General features: G+C 42.4%; 1 protein-coding gene across 1 annotated transcript in view; it reads right to left on the reverse strand.

Moving 5' to 3' along the window:
- Positions 1-16,689, reverse strand: part of SCFD2 (sec1 family domain containing 2) — a 628,477-nt gene that overhangs the window by 43,131 nt on the left and 568,657 nt on the right. The window contains exon 7 of the mRNA XM_068278557.1: positions 15,569-15,703. Within this exon, the coding sequence (XP_068134658.1) occupies positions 15,569-15,703 (135 nt within the window). The remainder of the gene's footprint in view (positions 1-15,568; positions 15,704-16,689) is intronic.

Here is a 16,689-nt window from a genome sequence, read left to right on the forward strand (position 1 = left end):
TCCCATCGTTGGGTGTAATTCGCATCACTGTTCGGTTTCTTTTTTTATTTCTGATAAGTTTTATACTCAGGGTTTTCGTAAAGAAAATAGGGGAACCAGCCCCAATGCATACAAACAATTAAGTGGTATAATTATTCTATATACAGCTTATGAATTGTGCTCCACCTACAATTCCCCCCCCCCCTTGGCCCGTACGCCATTCCATTCCCCACCTGGGTTCGCCCCAAACTCGTCCGAATTAATGCATGCCCCCCTCTGGAATAAAATCTCGCTCCCCTTTCAGCTCCTCTATCTAAAGGACCAAATCATTACCCCCAATTGGAGGTGGGAAAAAAACCCATGTGGGGAAGACAACCGCGTACGAACCCTTACATTGTTCTGAAATTATGCAGTTGGTCGCACAGGTACCCATGAGGCTCATTCTCATACAACTTAAAATCTTCATCCATCTTAACCCACCCTACTAACACCCATCTGTCCGATCAATCAAATCATCCTATCCAAAAATTCCCCCTTTTCTCCCACCCCTTCATCCATCTTAACCCACCCTACAAACCCCCATCCATCCAATCAATCCACTCATCACATCCAGACACTCCCCTACCTCCCCCACCCCATTGGAAACAGGGACTCCTAGAACCCCTCACATATAGTGCTATGCATCAAACCACACCACCGTAATGAACCCGCTACCCTGGCTTTTTTTCTTACCCCATGGTTCCCATTTACTTTAAGCAAAAAGGATTTTAAAAAATCAATACACTGCAAAGTGAGAAGTTAAAAAATAGAAGAGAAATGATTAACATTCACCATGTGATTTGTTCATGTTGTTTGATTCACAATAATCAGCCTGCACATAATCATCTTTACTACTCTCAGACAAGAAAAAAAATAAACAACACCATAGTTACATAGTTATTTTGGTTGAAAAAAGACATACGTCCATCGAGTTCAACCAGTACAAAGTACAACTCCAGCCCGTCCCCCACATACCCCTGTTGATCCAGAGGAAGGCGAAAAAAACCCCACAAGGCATGGTCCAATTAGCCCCAAAAAAGAAAAACTGCCTTTATTAATAATCACACCAACTAAAAGGTTTTTTTGTTTTATAGATATACATATGCACAGAGGGCATAAAGGTTGTTTGGCAGTTGGAATCAACTGTTATTTCCAACAACGCTACACGGTTCACAGGCAGGAAACTTTCAGGGTGACCATCTAAAAAAGGAAGGAGCGCTCTAAGTGCATTAACCGGGTGGGACTTTTATTGCGCATACAAAGTGGATACTCACAGGAAGATGTATTAAAAGCGCTTATCTGCGGTAAAGCCACCCGCTAAACCCCTCTGCGGCAAAGCTGCACGCGCTGTGGCCAGCAGCGGCGTGTCCGGTGTCTCCAGGAGGCTCGTCTTGCGAGGCGGTAGGCGGGGCCTATGGACGTGGTGCGTGTGACGTTATGAAGCGTTTCGGCGCTCTGCGCCTTCATCAGATGACCTAGGAAACTTTCAGGACCTAAGTCCTGACATCATTACTGTGGGAGGGGTTTCACCACAACATCAGCCATGCAGAGACCTCCCTGATGATCTATTCGAGAAAAGGTAAAGGTTTCTTATGGGAAAGGGGGTATCAGCTATTGAGGCTCAACACACACCATACAATCCTGGTTGTTCAATCTTACCACTTTCATGTAGTATAAGAACTTATCCAATCAATCATTCAAGGTATTTTCAATCTGCTGGCCCTTATACTACATATATTTGGTAAATCTGTACAACCACGATTGTATGGTGTGTGTTGAGCTTAAGATAAAGTCCAATCCTTGGTTACAATCCTTGATTACCATTCCACTTTAATAGAAAACAGGTATAGTACTCTAGAATGTAAGCGCGCAAGGACAGGGACGTCCTCCTAGTGTTTCTCAAATTGCTGTAATTTACCATATGAACATGTACCAACTTTAGAGATATCTCAAACTACACACTAACTACGTATGTATTTGTATTTCTACTATTGAATGTTATGACTGTACAGTGTCTTGAATTTCTCATGTATATTTGTTCCCCAATATTTGTTTTGTACTATGTACAGCACTACAGAAGATGTTTGCCACTGGCAGCAAAAAAGTCTAGAACCGGCCCTGGCTGTGTTCATTTTTTTTTCTGTTTCTCAATGAAAGGGTTAAACATTCAGGCATGCAAATGACAATTTCTCACAAGTCTGGTTCTAGTCAGACTAGAGCATAACTCTCATTGATAGCTAATTAGAGGTAAAAAATGCTTTCCGGGCAGAGAACAGCTTCTGAAAGCAGTGAATAGATAAAATAGGGTTAATAGATAATAGATTGTAGCTCTTATACAGTAATTTACTGTGACATTCAGCTGAGACAATAAAACATTAAACATACTTTTTAGCTTGTAAACATAAAATAAAACTGTGAAATTCTAAAAAAAAAAGCCATTTTAGGAGTAGGAGAATTGATACTATTGTTTATCTCATCAGTTTGTTTACAGTTCAGGTTTGCTTTAATAACAGGAAAGCGGTTAGCTAACATTCCATATGCATAAGAATGCACAACCACATGCTGACTTACAATACATCTCACCATGGGTCAATATAGACACCAACTAGTCAGAACAAGTGGACATATCCAACGCCAAAAAATGTAAATAAAATGTACTGTATCCAACATAAACAGCAGAGATAAATGGACAGTCTTGAACTCTTCCCTACTCGAGGTGAAATTCCATTGAACTGCAAGGGTGAAGCTCAACTCAATAAGGAGAAGGGAATTGCTCGCTATTGGAAAGAATAGAGATTTTCTTGTCCAGAGCACACCTAAGAAAAGTTGTACCCTGAGAGATATCAGAGTACTACAGGTGTGTCACTGTACATTCTTACTTACTAGTGACCTCTCAGGTTCCCTTTGGCTAGCTGTGTTACCACAGAATATCTCTGAATAACTGCAGTTTGGTCACATAACTAGCTGTGTCTTTCTTCATGCTAACAGAAGTAGAAGCCCTAATTTTCCTTTCAGTCAAAACAAGTCTGTGTGGAAAATGGATTCTGCAAGACATGCTTTCATCGCTCACAGTTCAGGTTCCAAACCACAAATTGCAATACCACTCACACTGTCATTTGTTATGTGAATGGACTTTAAATGAAAATACACTCAGTAGAGAGAGACGTGATCTGGTTATAGGCTGGGATTTTCAGTAAGCCAGCTTCCTTGTATCAGCTCTCTGGCCATGTAAAGACGTACGGAGTGTGCCAGGAATCTTTTCACTCTTGCATGTATTACTGTTATTTATGCTATAGCTGCCCAAAGGTTTCCTTGAAATAGCACTTAATAAAAGAAATTAATGACATCTTGGCCATGATGGTGTGCACACACCCAGCATTTATTAGTCCAAGCTGTATTTCTATGTTAATACCATGTGAACACAGCAGTCTTGTCTAGGCAAGACTTGGCATTTCTCACTTGGCATTAAGGACTATGTGTCATCTCACTTACACCAAATGGAGGCATCCACGTTTCTGGCTAAAGCTCAGGCTGCCATCTGGGAAGTATTTTACCAGCCTGGATGGCAAAATGTCTCGTTGCCAATGTTACAGGCAAAATATAGATTTTGACAGCAAAAGATGGAAACCCATGCTGAGGTGCCTACAGAGCAAGGACAGTGGTTGGACAAGCAACAAAAATATCAGAACTAGAGAAGATCTATTTATTAAATATCAATTCTTCTTTGAGGAGAATTAACTGAAAAAAGTGACTGATTTGTAAGTCTGTGACTAGCTGGTCACTATCAATTGACTATCGATATGTGCCACTATTGCTTCCCATTTTAGGTAAACTTACATGAGAATTGATCACATGATCATGACCAGCCATTCAGAGACTTAAAAATCAGTCACTTGATGAAACTGTTCAGATTCATAGTTACATGTAGTTCCTTTGTTTGGGAAAAAAAAGACATCTATCAATCAAGCTCAACCTGAATTCATGAATTTTCCTTGAGGAGAACATATGATGATAAACTGGTGTGTCTCTCTATTATGGTGGCCACGAATGATCCAATATTTTTCATCCAATCATACCATTTCTATGTAATATAAGGGAACTGCCCAAACTATCCATTCAATATATTCACTCATTTTACCCTTATACTACATAGATTTTGTAAAATTGGATGAAAAAGATTGGATCATTAGTGGCTACCTTTAGGCACCCTCAGACAACCCAATTTTAATAGTGCCTCAAAACAGAGCTGTTCAGTGCAAACAAATGTTAGTATTTATCCGATGATGCAGGCTGGAGAGAAAAGTTCAGCACAAAAGAGGGACCAGAACAATGTCTTCAATTAAGTTAAAGGTGGTTTTTTTTTTTTTGCCTCTTTCCCTTCCGCTCCCTATCTTAACAGTAAGGAGGCCCTCATTTCCCCCACCTTCACCCTTACCTCCTATTATTATTATTTAGTATTTATATAGCGCTGACATCTTTTGCAGCGCTGTACAGAGTATATTGTCTTGTCACTTAACTGTAACTTAGAGTGGCTCACAATCTAATCCCTACCATAGTCCTATGTCTATGTATGTATCGTGTAGTGTATGTATCGTAGTCTAGGGCTAATTTTGGGGGAAGCCAATAAACTTATCTGTATGCTTTTGGGATATGGGAGGAAACCGAAGTACCAGGAAGAACCCCACGCAGACACGGGGAGAAGATACAAACTCCTTGCAGATGTAGACCTGGCTGGGATTCGAACCGAAAACCCAGCGTTGCAAGGTGAGAGCGCCAACCACTATGTCACCGTGCTGCTCTTATATTTATGTGGAGGGATCAAAGTTCCAGAGATGACATACTGGGGTTTCCATCCAGGTCTCTGTAGGCTTCTATAGGCCCTGCTTCCTGCTTCTTGCTTTTACACCCAGAAGAAGTAAAGCTTAACCCCTCCTTTCCCAGCCTATTAACGATACAATTCTCTGGATGATCGATCATCTGATTTTATTGTGATATTGATTGGATTAACATTTTTGAGCCTTCTGAACAGCACAAATGAGTTATTTCAGCTTTTTGCATTAACCCACACATACCAATTAGAATGTACCTTTTACTGAGCTCACATACACAACCAATGCATTTCCCAATAATGCCCAGAAATGTAGACAGTACATTTCTCAGTCAGCTGCAGAGTAATTGCTGAAAAGTGACACTTATTTTTTAGAACTTAGGGCCCGTTTCCACTACGTTTGAAATTCGTATTGCGAATTTCCACAGTGGCTCCACAACCAATGCATATCAATGGAGATTAAATGCGGGTCAGCCATTGTGGAGCGATAGGATGCGCTGCAAGGCAAAGTATGGATTGCATGCTGCAGCACGCATCAGATTTCCCTTAGCAGTCAGTGACAGACGGAAGACACCTCCGGCTGTCTGCGTCGCTAAAAAACGGATGTCGAAAGCATCCGGGTAGTGGAAACGGGCCCTTATACAGAATTAGTAGAACAGCCTTGTGAGATATACTGGTATGTCCTCTTTCTTCCAACACTCTGAATAAATCTATAGCCACTCTCCACATAGCTATAGACAAAATATTTCTGCGTCCAAACTGGCTCGTTCTCCAACATGTGTTCCCGGAAAGATTTTAGATCTCTATCTAAAACATTACAGTCAATGTAATTGCAGACATCTACGCATTGTTTCCACTACACGGCTACTTATCAATTGAAAACACAATTTTCGATCCCCCCCCAGGCTCTGGAACAATGAAGACATTCCAGCTCGCTGGCAAAGCTTTCAAAGCAATTCGGCTTTTTGTTGTTCAATAAAATTTCAATCATTTGTCCCACATATGCACGCAGACAAGAAATGCTTTAATGTGTTAGTTACTTATGCTTAAATGTGCCTTAAAATAGGGCTGTGATAAGTAATTCAACAAAACCGGGACATGACAGTATCTGCAAGGAGTTTGTATGGGGTCCCTGTGTTTGTGTGAGTTTCCTCTGGGCACTCCGTTTTCCTCCCACATTGCAAAAACATACTTATAAGTTAAAGGGATACTAAGTAGGTTTTAAAAACGTAATTTGTATTTACCTGGGGCTTCCTCCAGGCCACCGTAGCCCACGAGGTCCCCTGGTGTCCTCCTGGCTCCTCTCTCGGTGCTGCAGGAGGCCTGAAGTCCCCAGTACGAGTCCCCACCGGGCACGTTACGCGTCAGCACACCGGCTACTACGCATCATCAAGCCGGCTGACGTGAGAGTCCTGCGAACGAGTGGTTCTCTAACGGCTTGATGACAGTGGGCTGGAGGAAGTCCCAGGTAACTCCACATTTTGTTTTTAAAACCTGCTCAGTATCCCTTTAACTGGGCACTCCATTATCACGTGGGTGGAATGGTTACCTTCCAGATTGCACCAGTGTGTGTGTGTGTGTGTGTGTGTCTGTGTGTGTGTGTCTGTGTGTGTGTGTCTGTGTGTGTGTGTGTGTGTGTCTGTGTCTGTGTCTGTGTCTGTGTCTGTGTGTGTGTGTGTGTGTGTGTGTGTGTGTGTGTGTGTGTGTGTGTGTGTGTGTGTGTGTGTGTGTGTGTGTGTGTATATGATTGTTACAGTCAGTGCACAACATTATTTCTTCTGTCTGTAATACCCTGATAAAGGGGGACCCTCAGTGGCTCCAAATGATTGCCGGTTGACGAAAAGTGTATGTATTTGTTCAGCATAGGACAATAAAATTATTGATACTGGTAACAGTGTGTGGAATCTCTTCCAGACTACTTGGATTTACACTTGATTCCAGCACCTGAATTATGTTCATAAGGTGTGCGGTATTTTCTGACCCAGTACTGAAGGGGTGCTCACACTTTTTCGGCTCACGAGCTACTTTGAAAATTGCTGAGTCCAAGAGATCTACCAACATTTCAAATGTCCCCCCCATCCTTTCCCCAACTCCCCTTCTGACCACCACCACAAAAAAGCCACATACTCACCCGCAGCCTCCATTCTGTCACCTCCCCCTAACTCTCCTGTTTGGGACCTGCGTGGCTGAACACACTGATGTCCGACCTGTGAGGCAAGTTGCCAAAGTACTGCTGGATTTTATTGCAAGACTTGCAGAAAAACTGCCAGTACTCATACATTTCCATACATGCCAGCAGAATTGTTTTGTGACCACCACAGATGGTCAATGAGATGCTAATATTTGCGGCTTGCATGCAAATGATATGCAGCACAGAACTGGGCAAGTCAAACAACAGGAAGTAAATTTGGCTAATTCAGTTTCAAGCGGCATAACATTTGCATTCAATTTGCATGCGAGCCAGACTCACTGACCATCTTTAGTGACAGTGAATCTACTGGTAATGAGGCAATCACATTACCAGATCACAAATGCAGTGGCAAGAAATCTGGGAATCAGATGTGAACAGCTGCCCAATCTCATCTAGTTGCAGGTTTGGGCAAATGGATCTATTCAACAAGGAAAATCGGTTTTATATAAAGTATACATACAGTAAGGCAGGGATCACACTTGGAGAAATCACATAAGTTTTGCATCAATGCGAAATCGCATGCACAAATGTTGGTTGTATGGACATTTGGGGTCAAGTGGTCGAATGTGCAATTTTCCACATGCAGGGAAAAAATTCTGGCTTTTTTGCCTTTTTTTTTTCTTGTGCGATTCCTATTGGCGACAGCCAGCGGATATCAGCTGACTGTCGGCTGAAGTATGCAGAAAACACAAAAAAATCATCCACAGAAAACCATGGCTTCAAGTGTGATCTATGCCTAACTGTCTCACCAAACAGATCTGGGATGACCAACTGGGGCAGGACAACAAAAGGAGGAGAGGATTCTCTGCTTGAGACACTATAGAAAGTTCAGACAGAGGAGTCACTCTCCTCCTCCTACCTGCTAAATTTCCAGGAAATGTCAGACATATCTGGCTCAAATGCAACTACTTATGGCACACTTTCCAGTGGAAATGCACTTTAGGGGAAACTGAAGTGAGAGGGATATGGAGGCTGACATATGTCCCACTGATCATCTGTCTTTAATACGTTTAGCCATAAACCCTGAACAAGCATGCAGACCAGAGGTTTCTGACTGAAGTCTGACTAAATTAGCCGCATGCTTGTTTCAGGTGAGTAATTCAGACTTTACTGCAGCCAAAGAGATCAGCAGGGCAGCCAGGCAATTGGCTTTGTTTTAAATGAAATAAATATGGCAGCCTTCATATCCCTCTCACTTTAGGTTCTCTTTAAAGCCCAGCTTTTTTTTTTCTTTCTAATTTTAGATTTGAACAGCATGGGAAGGGGTAGAAACTATTTTGTTTTGTTACTGTTGTCTGTGTCCTCATTGGAGAGATTTATTCTCTTTTCCTGTTCCTTCGAATGTCTGTGGAGCTTTCTGGCTTCAATACGAAAATGAGTTGTCCAAAAAACAGGAAATGGTGGACAGCAATAAAGAATACTTGACTCTAAAGCCTGGTACACACCCCAATTTTGATTGGCCAATGTTACCTCTTCTACTGTATGTAGTATGAGAGCTTACCTGCACAAAATTTTACTAGTATTTAAAATCTGTTGGGCCTCATACTACATGGTGGTGGTAAAATTGTCCAATTATTGGCCAATCAAATATGGATGTGGGTTAAAGAAAAACCGTAACCAAGAATTGAACTTCATCCCAATTAGTTGCTGATATCCCCTTTCCCGTGAGAAATCTTTTTCTTTTCTCAAACGCATCATCGGGGGGCTCTGTATGGCTAATATTATGGTGAAACCCCTCCCACAGTGTGATGTCAGCGCCTCACAGCACTGAGGTCCTCACAATGTGGGAGCCTTGATGCATAGTAAGAAATAAAAGCTGTTTCCAACTGCCAAAAACACAAGCAGCATCTCCTTTCAGTGACATCACTTGCCAGCAGTAAAAATGTCACCATGTGATAAATGTCAGAATGTAAATCAGGGCGAGGAAAGATTTTACAATGAGCAAACACTGACCAAATCATTTATAATTATTGTAAAAATAAGGCACTTTTTTATTACATTATTTTCACTGTAGTTCCTCTTTAACTCTTCAACTCATTACGAAAATGTTTTATTTGTTGCTTTCTCTGTCATTTGTTGGAGAGAGACTCCAGAAGATATAACAAGTTTAACAAATGGTCACAATAGACAACAATAAAAACTCAGACTGCTAACACAACTCTATCCAAAATTAGAAAAAGATATTTTCTTGTTATTGGGCATAGCATTGCTCCACACACTGGCCACATAGCTGCTGCAGTCATTTATTAATGTTATTTCTTTTCTTTTTTTTACTGTTAATACTCGCATAAAGCCGCTATGAAAAACCTGACACTCTGTAAATGTTTAGTCATCTCCTTTCACAATGGCAGAATTTACTACATCCATGATATGAAAGGATTTACAACAACAGGAAGATTATCACAGTCACTTGCAGACTCACGAGGCTGGAATTGAGATAGAGAAGCACAAAGCATCACATGTACTGAGGCGAGACTCTGCTGACTTTGATGTCTCACAAAAAGAATGAACAAATGATACCCTCCTACAATGTGAAATCCTGATAACAGTGTAAGTCCACTAAGTACATCCCTGCACTTCCTCAGCTGGGGCTGCTGTCACAACACTGTGCTTCTCTAGAGCCCTGGCCTGTGATTTAAGAATGGTTATTTTCAGTCTGCTCTCTGCTGCACACACGTGGAGACACGTGCTCCTGGGGCTGCAATTTCAAAGCTTTACTCACGCATGCATACAATGGCTGAACACGTGGCAGAATAGCGTCACAACTGCAGTTCCATGATATTGCTATCAGTACTGAATAGAAAGAGCACAATTAAGTCCTACACCATGCTGCCAAAAGCAAGACAGTTATTTTGGGTAATACACTTAATAGATAAGGAATATCATTGCCAATAAAGAGGCTATAATATGTACTGTTGCATGTGATGAAAGGACAGTAAGAATTCAAATGGATGTTTAAAGGTGTATAATTTTCACAAATGAAAGGCGTGAGATTTCACACTTTTGATCATGTGTGGAAAAGATGAGAAATGTGTTTTCATCACATATAGTCCACTTGTGGAGATATCCTTGTCTCACAGTTTGCTCAACAGCTACTAGGTGGAGTTCTCTGAAACCTCTGAGAGATTTGTTCTGATATTTGCCATTTTTCTGAGACAGTCACTAAATGGTTGTGTAAGCGGTGCACACTTGCTAAAGTGGAGGATGAGTGCTATCCTATGAGATGAATGATAGAGGGCAATGTCAGGAACCGGCCCGCGGCACGCCTGCGTATATGGTTCCCGACTGCGGGTTTGACCAGATCAAGCGGGGTGCAGCCTTATTCAAGCTAAAAACTAGGCTGTGACCCCTCAAACGCTTCTTACTGCCACCACTAGCTGTTGCTAGACACGTCCACTCGGCTGTCGAGTGCTCAGCGCGCAATCCACGTTTTCGTATTCGGGTCAGCTTTGCGCTTTAGGCCGAATACGGGAACGTCTCACACACACACAGTACAGTTGTACAGTACACGGCACAATCAGGCACTGACTTTTAATGCAAGTTACACTGTAGCGCAGCAAAACCACTAACAGTCGTTCCGAACGATACTGTTAGCCACTCTGCTGTCGAGCGCAAATGTGCCCCATGCACACAATGCAATTACAATCTCATAAGGTATGGTTGCTCAAACATACAATAAGGCATGGACTTATACACAGTTACACTTCAGTCTCTTCTAGGCTATCAGTGCTAGATTAGTACAGCAGAAGTCAAACTTATTAAATAAAGATTTAATATTCCAGGAAAAAAAAAAGTGGAACAATGCAGAAAATATTATATACAAAAGATGTACAAAAAATAAAGTAAAAAAAGTTACAAAGTAAAAGTTACAAGGATAAAATTTACAAAGATACACACAAGGATATTTGCATAAAAATAAAAATGGGATAACGTTACCAGCATATCGATCTGAACGTTGTTTGCGTGAGGACGCAACTTCTGGTCAGGAACCAGGTTAGTCCTAGCGTTGTGCTATCTCCAAAGACAACAAGTTGTGAAGGACCTGTGCAGGTTCTTATAGGCCCATTTGGGGCCTGAGGGTACAAGTCCCACAACTAACGCAATTTCCCAGACTGTGACATCACAGTCTGCCGAGCCCCTTGTCACATCTTGGCTAGCTGTGACATGCGAATTTCAAGGCTTTTCCTGTCACGCTTTGCAGACTTCAAAGCAATCCTGTGTTCGTTCAAAATGCAATTTCCACAGGCAGTCTAGTCTGATAGTGTTTTGACCACCAGGCAGCTGTTTACCTTAATACAAAAGATCAAAGCAATGCACCACATTTGCAGGATGCCAGACAAAAGGGAACCTAATTACCTGTTCCTGGCTTTCCAGAGGAACTGTATGCTAATGTCCAAGCTTCCTGATTCCAGGGGAATTCAATGCAAATGTAGGTCTATTAACACACACACACACACACACATCACATTAACAGTCCATGAAGCTAGCTGCCAATACCTTCAAAGCCAGACTGGCTGACATACCCATGTGACACAGCCAGAAAAATTAAAAACACGCTTCTGTGCGATACCATACGGCGGCGATATTCTGCATATTATCGCACATATCATCCTCACCCCAATATATCATCACAGGCAAGATGAAGGCAGACAAGTGAGAAGGCACGAAGGAAAGCATAGGACTGTTCTGCATGTTCATTGGTCCGCTACTAGATTTGGCTCTCTGAAACGTAGATGCACCGCTCAGACACTGTCTTGTATTGACCTGAGGAAGTGAGCAGGTCCCGTGAAACGTGTTGTCATTTTATTGGTGTCTAACAAAATCTTATCCACTTATCAGGAGGCAAGACTGTTCCTGTTACTTACCTCCACTCACTACATATTGAATCACAGCTGGGGCAACTCCTCCAATCTTGCATTGTCTTCTCCCCTGTCCCAGGCCTCTGCGACTACATCCAGTGGTCCTTTTTATTTTTCTGAAGTGCAACGAGTCGTCATAACCTACTGATAGTCTACTAGTGGCTATCTCCGACGCCCTTTTTCCCTGGGATCTTTGCTATATGTACGCTCTTTGAAACCTGCAGCAGCTCTGGCAATCCAGCTGCTTCTGGGCTGACGGTTTTGGAATGTTTTGTGGCCAAGATGAGAAGCAGGATTACATTAAAGGACATGTTTTTAAGTGTCGGAACACAAGGCACTAAGATTTTTGTACCTATGAGCTCCTGGCACTTAAATCTGTTCCTGAAGGTACTGCCTAAGCATGAAAGTTTAAGGCTGAAAAACAAGGAACAGAGGCTATCATGCATCTCAGGCTGGCAGTGCCTCATTCCCAGCTTACTAAACATCAGAATGTTCTACTGGCCTGGAATGCGTGAGCCGAGTGGCAGAATCTTTTCACGAACACTTCCAGAAAGGACAACTAGCTATTATTTTTTTTATATAGTGCCAGCATATTATAATGAAGAGCTGTACAATAAATGGAGGGTACAAATGACAAACCCACAGACATAACCAGAACAAACTATAACAGTACAAGAAAAGTAATGTCCCCAATTTGGATTGCAATCTATAAAAGAACTCGATAGACCCACTCATTCAAAAGGCAGGAAAGGGTTCATGCCATTTAATTTATGAGAGCTGAACTCTCTTAAAAGATCGTTAGACCTTAAAGGGACACTGTAGGGGGGTTGGGGGAAAATGAGTTGAAGTTACCCGGGGCTTCTAATGGTCCCCCACAGACATCCTGTGCCCGCGCAGCCACTCACCGATGCACCGGCCCCGCCTCCGGTTCACTTCTGGAATTTCAGACTTTAAAGTCTGAAAACCACTGCGCCTGCGTTGCCGTGTCCTCGCTTCCCCTAATGTCACCAGGAGCGCACGGTGCAGGCACAGACCATACTGTGCCTGCGCAGTACGCTCCTGGTGCCATCAGCAGGAATGAGGACACGGCAATGCAGGCGCAGTGGTTTTCAGACTTTAAAGTCTGAAGTTCCAGAAGTGAACCGGAGGCGGGGCTGGAGCATCGGTGAGTGGCTGAGCGGGCACAGGATGTCTGTGGGGGACCGTTAGAAGCCCCGGGTAAGTTCAACTTATTTTCCCCCGACCCCCTACAGTATCCCTTTAAGGTTTCACACTACCAATATATCAGAAAAACAATATGATGTGGCACACAAGTGCACTTGTCACTTTTAAAGTGGATAAAGTTATTGGTTTCAATGCAGCCATTTTTTTTTCTATTTTTCTTGGCTAAGGGCCACTTGCCATTTCTGATACAAGGCTTTATTTAAGTGAAAGGAGTTCTGAATCGGTTTATATGTTTTTTTTTATACGAGAGGCCATGTTATTTCTGGATCTAGGAGCAGTATAATGTTGTGGTTTATTGTTTAACATGACTGGTTTGTTTATTGTATTGACTTGATTTATATGAATTATCACTGCCTGGCTTTCTGTAACCATGCCTATCTATTATACTGTGAAATGTGTATTTGCTTTATGATACAATAAAAACTACTGACTTCAAAAATAATGAAGCTCTGAATGGAAATATTAGGGCAATTACAGTAGACAGTCAAAGCACCGAAATCACTCTGAGAAACTCTCTCTCTCTCTCTCTCTCTCTCTCTCTCTCTCTCTATATATATATATATATATATATAAATGACACTTGATGTCTGATTTTTAAAACAGGCAAAGAATGATGTAGCAAGCCCTAATGAGATCTGTAAATACGCATAAACAGAACCCATCATCCTTACTTTGAGTGGAAGTATGTAAAGCAGTATGCTATAAAACAGGCTTCTCCAACCTTTTTTCAGCCAGCCACATTCTATAGTTTCCAAGAACCAGAGACACAGGGGCATAACTACAGGGGACCAGCACTGGCAATTGCAGGGGGGACCAGAGCTGTGGCCACAACTGCTAACCTTCCCTTCCTCGGATACAGGGGACTATACTTTAGATCAGGTGTTTTGTGGCTACACTTGTTACGGGTGTGAAGATTATGATGGCCACACTTGTTTTATGACCCTTGTAAGATGGGCCCTGAGGCCTTGAAGGGCACCAAAGGGAGGTACAGGAAGGTTTGTGAACATTGAGGAGCTCCATCAAAGTTTTCCAACTCCTTTATTCACCCTCTTCAGTATTTCCATTTTCAGTGGGGATCCTCTTCATGTTCCCTTATTCATGTACAGCCTTTCACATGTGCCTTTATTACATGGCCAGCAGAGAGAGACATAAAGTGGCAGGTGAGAAGAATGGCTTGGTGTGCTATGACCTGGTCAGTGTGCAACCTGTTGGACAGCCTAGCCTTCTTATGCTTTTTAACATAGAAAACCATTCTACTAATGGCATGTCCATGAAGCAGATGCAAACGGGCTGTGAAGAGGAAACTAGTATACATGATGCACATGATCCCCTAAGGCCCATACACATGCTACATTAACCACTTTATCCACCTCTACAGTATATCTACGTCCTCTGTAACTTTATCTAAGCCACAAGGACGTAGATATACGTCTTGTAGCAGAAGCCCAGCTGTGCACGATTGGGCTTGCTCCTGTGCACGCCTCTCACACTATCTGATGCAGCACTAATTAGTGAAAGGGAATGTATGTTCCCTGAACCAATAAGATTGATTTTTACTATTAAAAATACTTGTATTTTCTCAAATCATAGTGAAAAATGCACTCTGTAGCATTATTTTAAAATCAAATATCTTCAACATAAATTGTGACAGGAACATAATCTAAGTTTTTTGATAAACAGTAGAAAAAGCAAAAAAAAAATTGTGTTTTTATTTTTACTACAGTAGCCCTTTTTATTTTTAAACTGGAATTGGTAAAACTGAGAAATAATGTGTTTTTTCTATTTTTCCCTCTTTTTTCCCAATAAAATGCATAGAAAACAAAATTGTTCAAGGGAAAAAAATGCCATACAATGAAAGTATAGTTTGTATTGAAAAAAACAATATATATTTCATTTAGGTGTCATACGTAGGGATAAAGTTATTGCTGATTAAATAGGGACACAGCTAAAATGTAAAAACTGCTTTGGTCCATAAGAGGGAAACAAGGTCTGGGTGCAAAGTGGTTAAAGTGGGTTTAGGTGGCCAATAATGACTGCATCTTCCGATATTCTGACATGTGTACAGCAGCCCCCGACTCCCAACGGTTGTCCGGCCAGCGATATGCCAGGCGGATCAATTCGCCAAAGACGGCTGATAGCTTTGTTCTCCCCGCCCACAGGGTGACCTCACACCTGCACTGCTCTGTAGACCCTCCCCTGCCCCGCATTGCAACAGAACACGTTGTTAGCCTGCAAATTAACTACACGTCTGTACAGCATTGGCCCAGCAACGTCGCCCAAGGGATCACGTCCCAATCCTCCTTGGGCGATATCTCATCTAGTGTGTGAACTGACCATTGAGCTTTTGATATAGATTGACATAGGCAAACATTGGTTTACTAAGAGGAAATCTAGATGTGTAAATGAGCAGGAGTTAGTATTGAAGGATATCCACCAGGACACACCCACCTTCATAAACATGCTGAATCCTGTCTTCAGGAGATCACTGAGACCAGATGACATGTGCTCAATGTCCACAGGTTCCACGTGATCAGAATGAAATATCTCTTCAATGACTTGTCTCAGCAAGGGCTTGTAGGCTGCCTGCAAAACAAGATTTGAAATATATTTTTCTTAATACATCTTTTACTAAAACAACAAGACATTTTTCAATAAACAAAAAAGGATTGAATATACTGGTTTCCACTGTTCAAAACTAAGTGCAGAAATGATTACCTGTTCAGGAGGTGCAGCCAATTCCTATTCATGGGTATTTTTGTCATCTTATCAAAGTTTGTAACTTTATTTGCCTTAGCAAGAAAACACTTTCCTGTACTTTAGAGGTACAACAGTTCTTCTCTAATTGCACATTGCTAGCACAGAAACTATACAACTCTAGAGGACCTACACAAGAACCAAGCAGAAGCTCCTACCCCTAAGGGGCTGCCCTTTGACCAGCTTCTAGCTGACAACTGTGAGCTGCTCTGAGGGACAGCTAGTGACATGACTATATACTGTAGAAAATGCATTCAAAGATGTCTGTGCTGCATAGTGGAATGTAAAACTGTGGTCAAAGATGCGAAAGCTCTGTACTCATGCGAATAAACTATTGCACGACAATTAAAGGAGTTATCAGGCATATATGAACAAAATAAGCTCTACTTACCTGGGGCTTCCTCCAGCCCCAAGCTCCCAGCATGTCCCTCGCCGCAGCTCCCTCCCAGGCCCCGGCGATGCCGTCAGGCTGACCTCCAGGTTGGCTTGAACTGCGTCTGCGTGAGAGGCGCTGTCAATCACCGCCACGTGGACCGGAGCGGACTGCACAGGCGCAGAACTACTGCGCCTGCGCAGTCCGCTCCGGTCTCGTGGCGGTGATTGACAGCGCCGCTAGTGCAGGCGCAGTACTGGCTGACCTGGAGGTCGGCCTGTCGGCATCGCCGTGGACTGGGAGGGAGCTGCGGCAAACGGCTGCGTGCAGAGCTGCGGCGAGGGACATGCCGGGAGCTTGGGGCTGGAGGAAGCCCCTGGTAAGTAGTGCTTATTTTGTTCATATTAGCCTGATAACTTTAAACAATCCATGTTGCCGAAAG

The sequence above is a fragment of the Hyperolius riggenbachi genome, chromosome 1 (assembly GCF_040937935.1).
Source record: "Hyperolius riggenbachi isolate aHypRig1 chromosome 1, aHypRig1.pri, whole genome shotgun sequence".
Lineage (NCBI taxonomy): Eukaryota > Metazoa > Chordata > Amphibia > Anura > Hyperoliidae > Hyperolius > Hyperolius riggenbachi.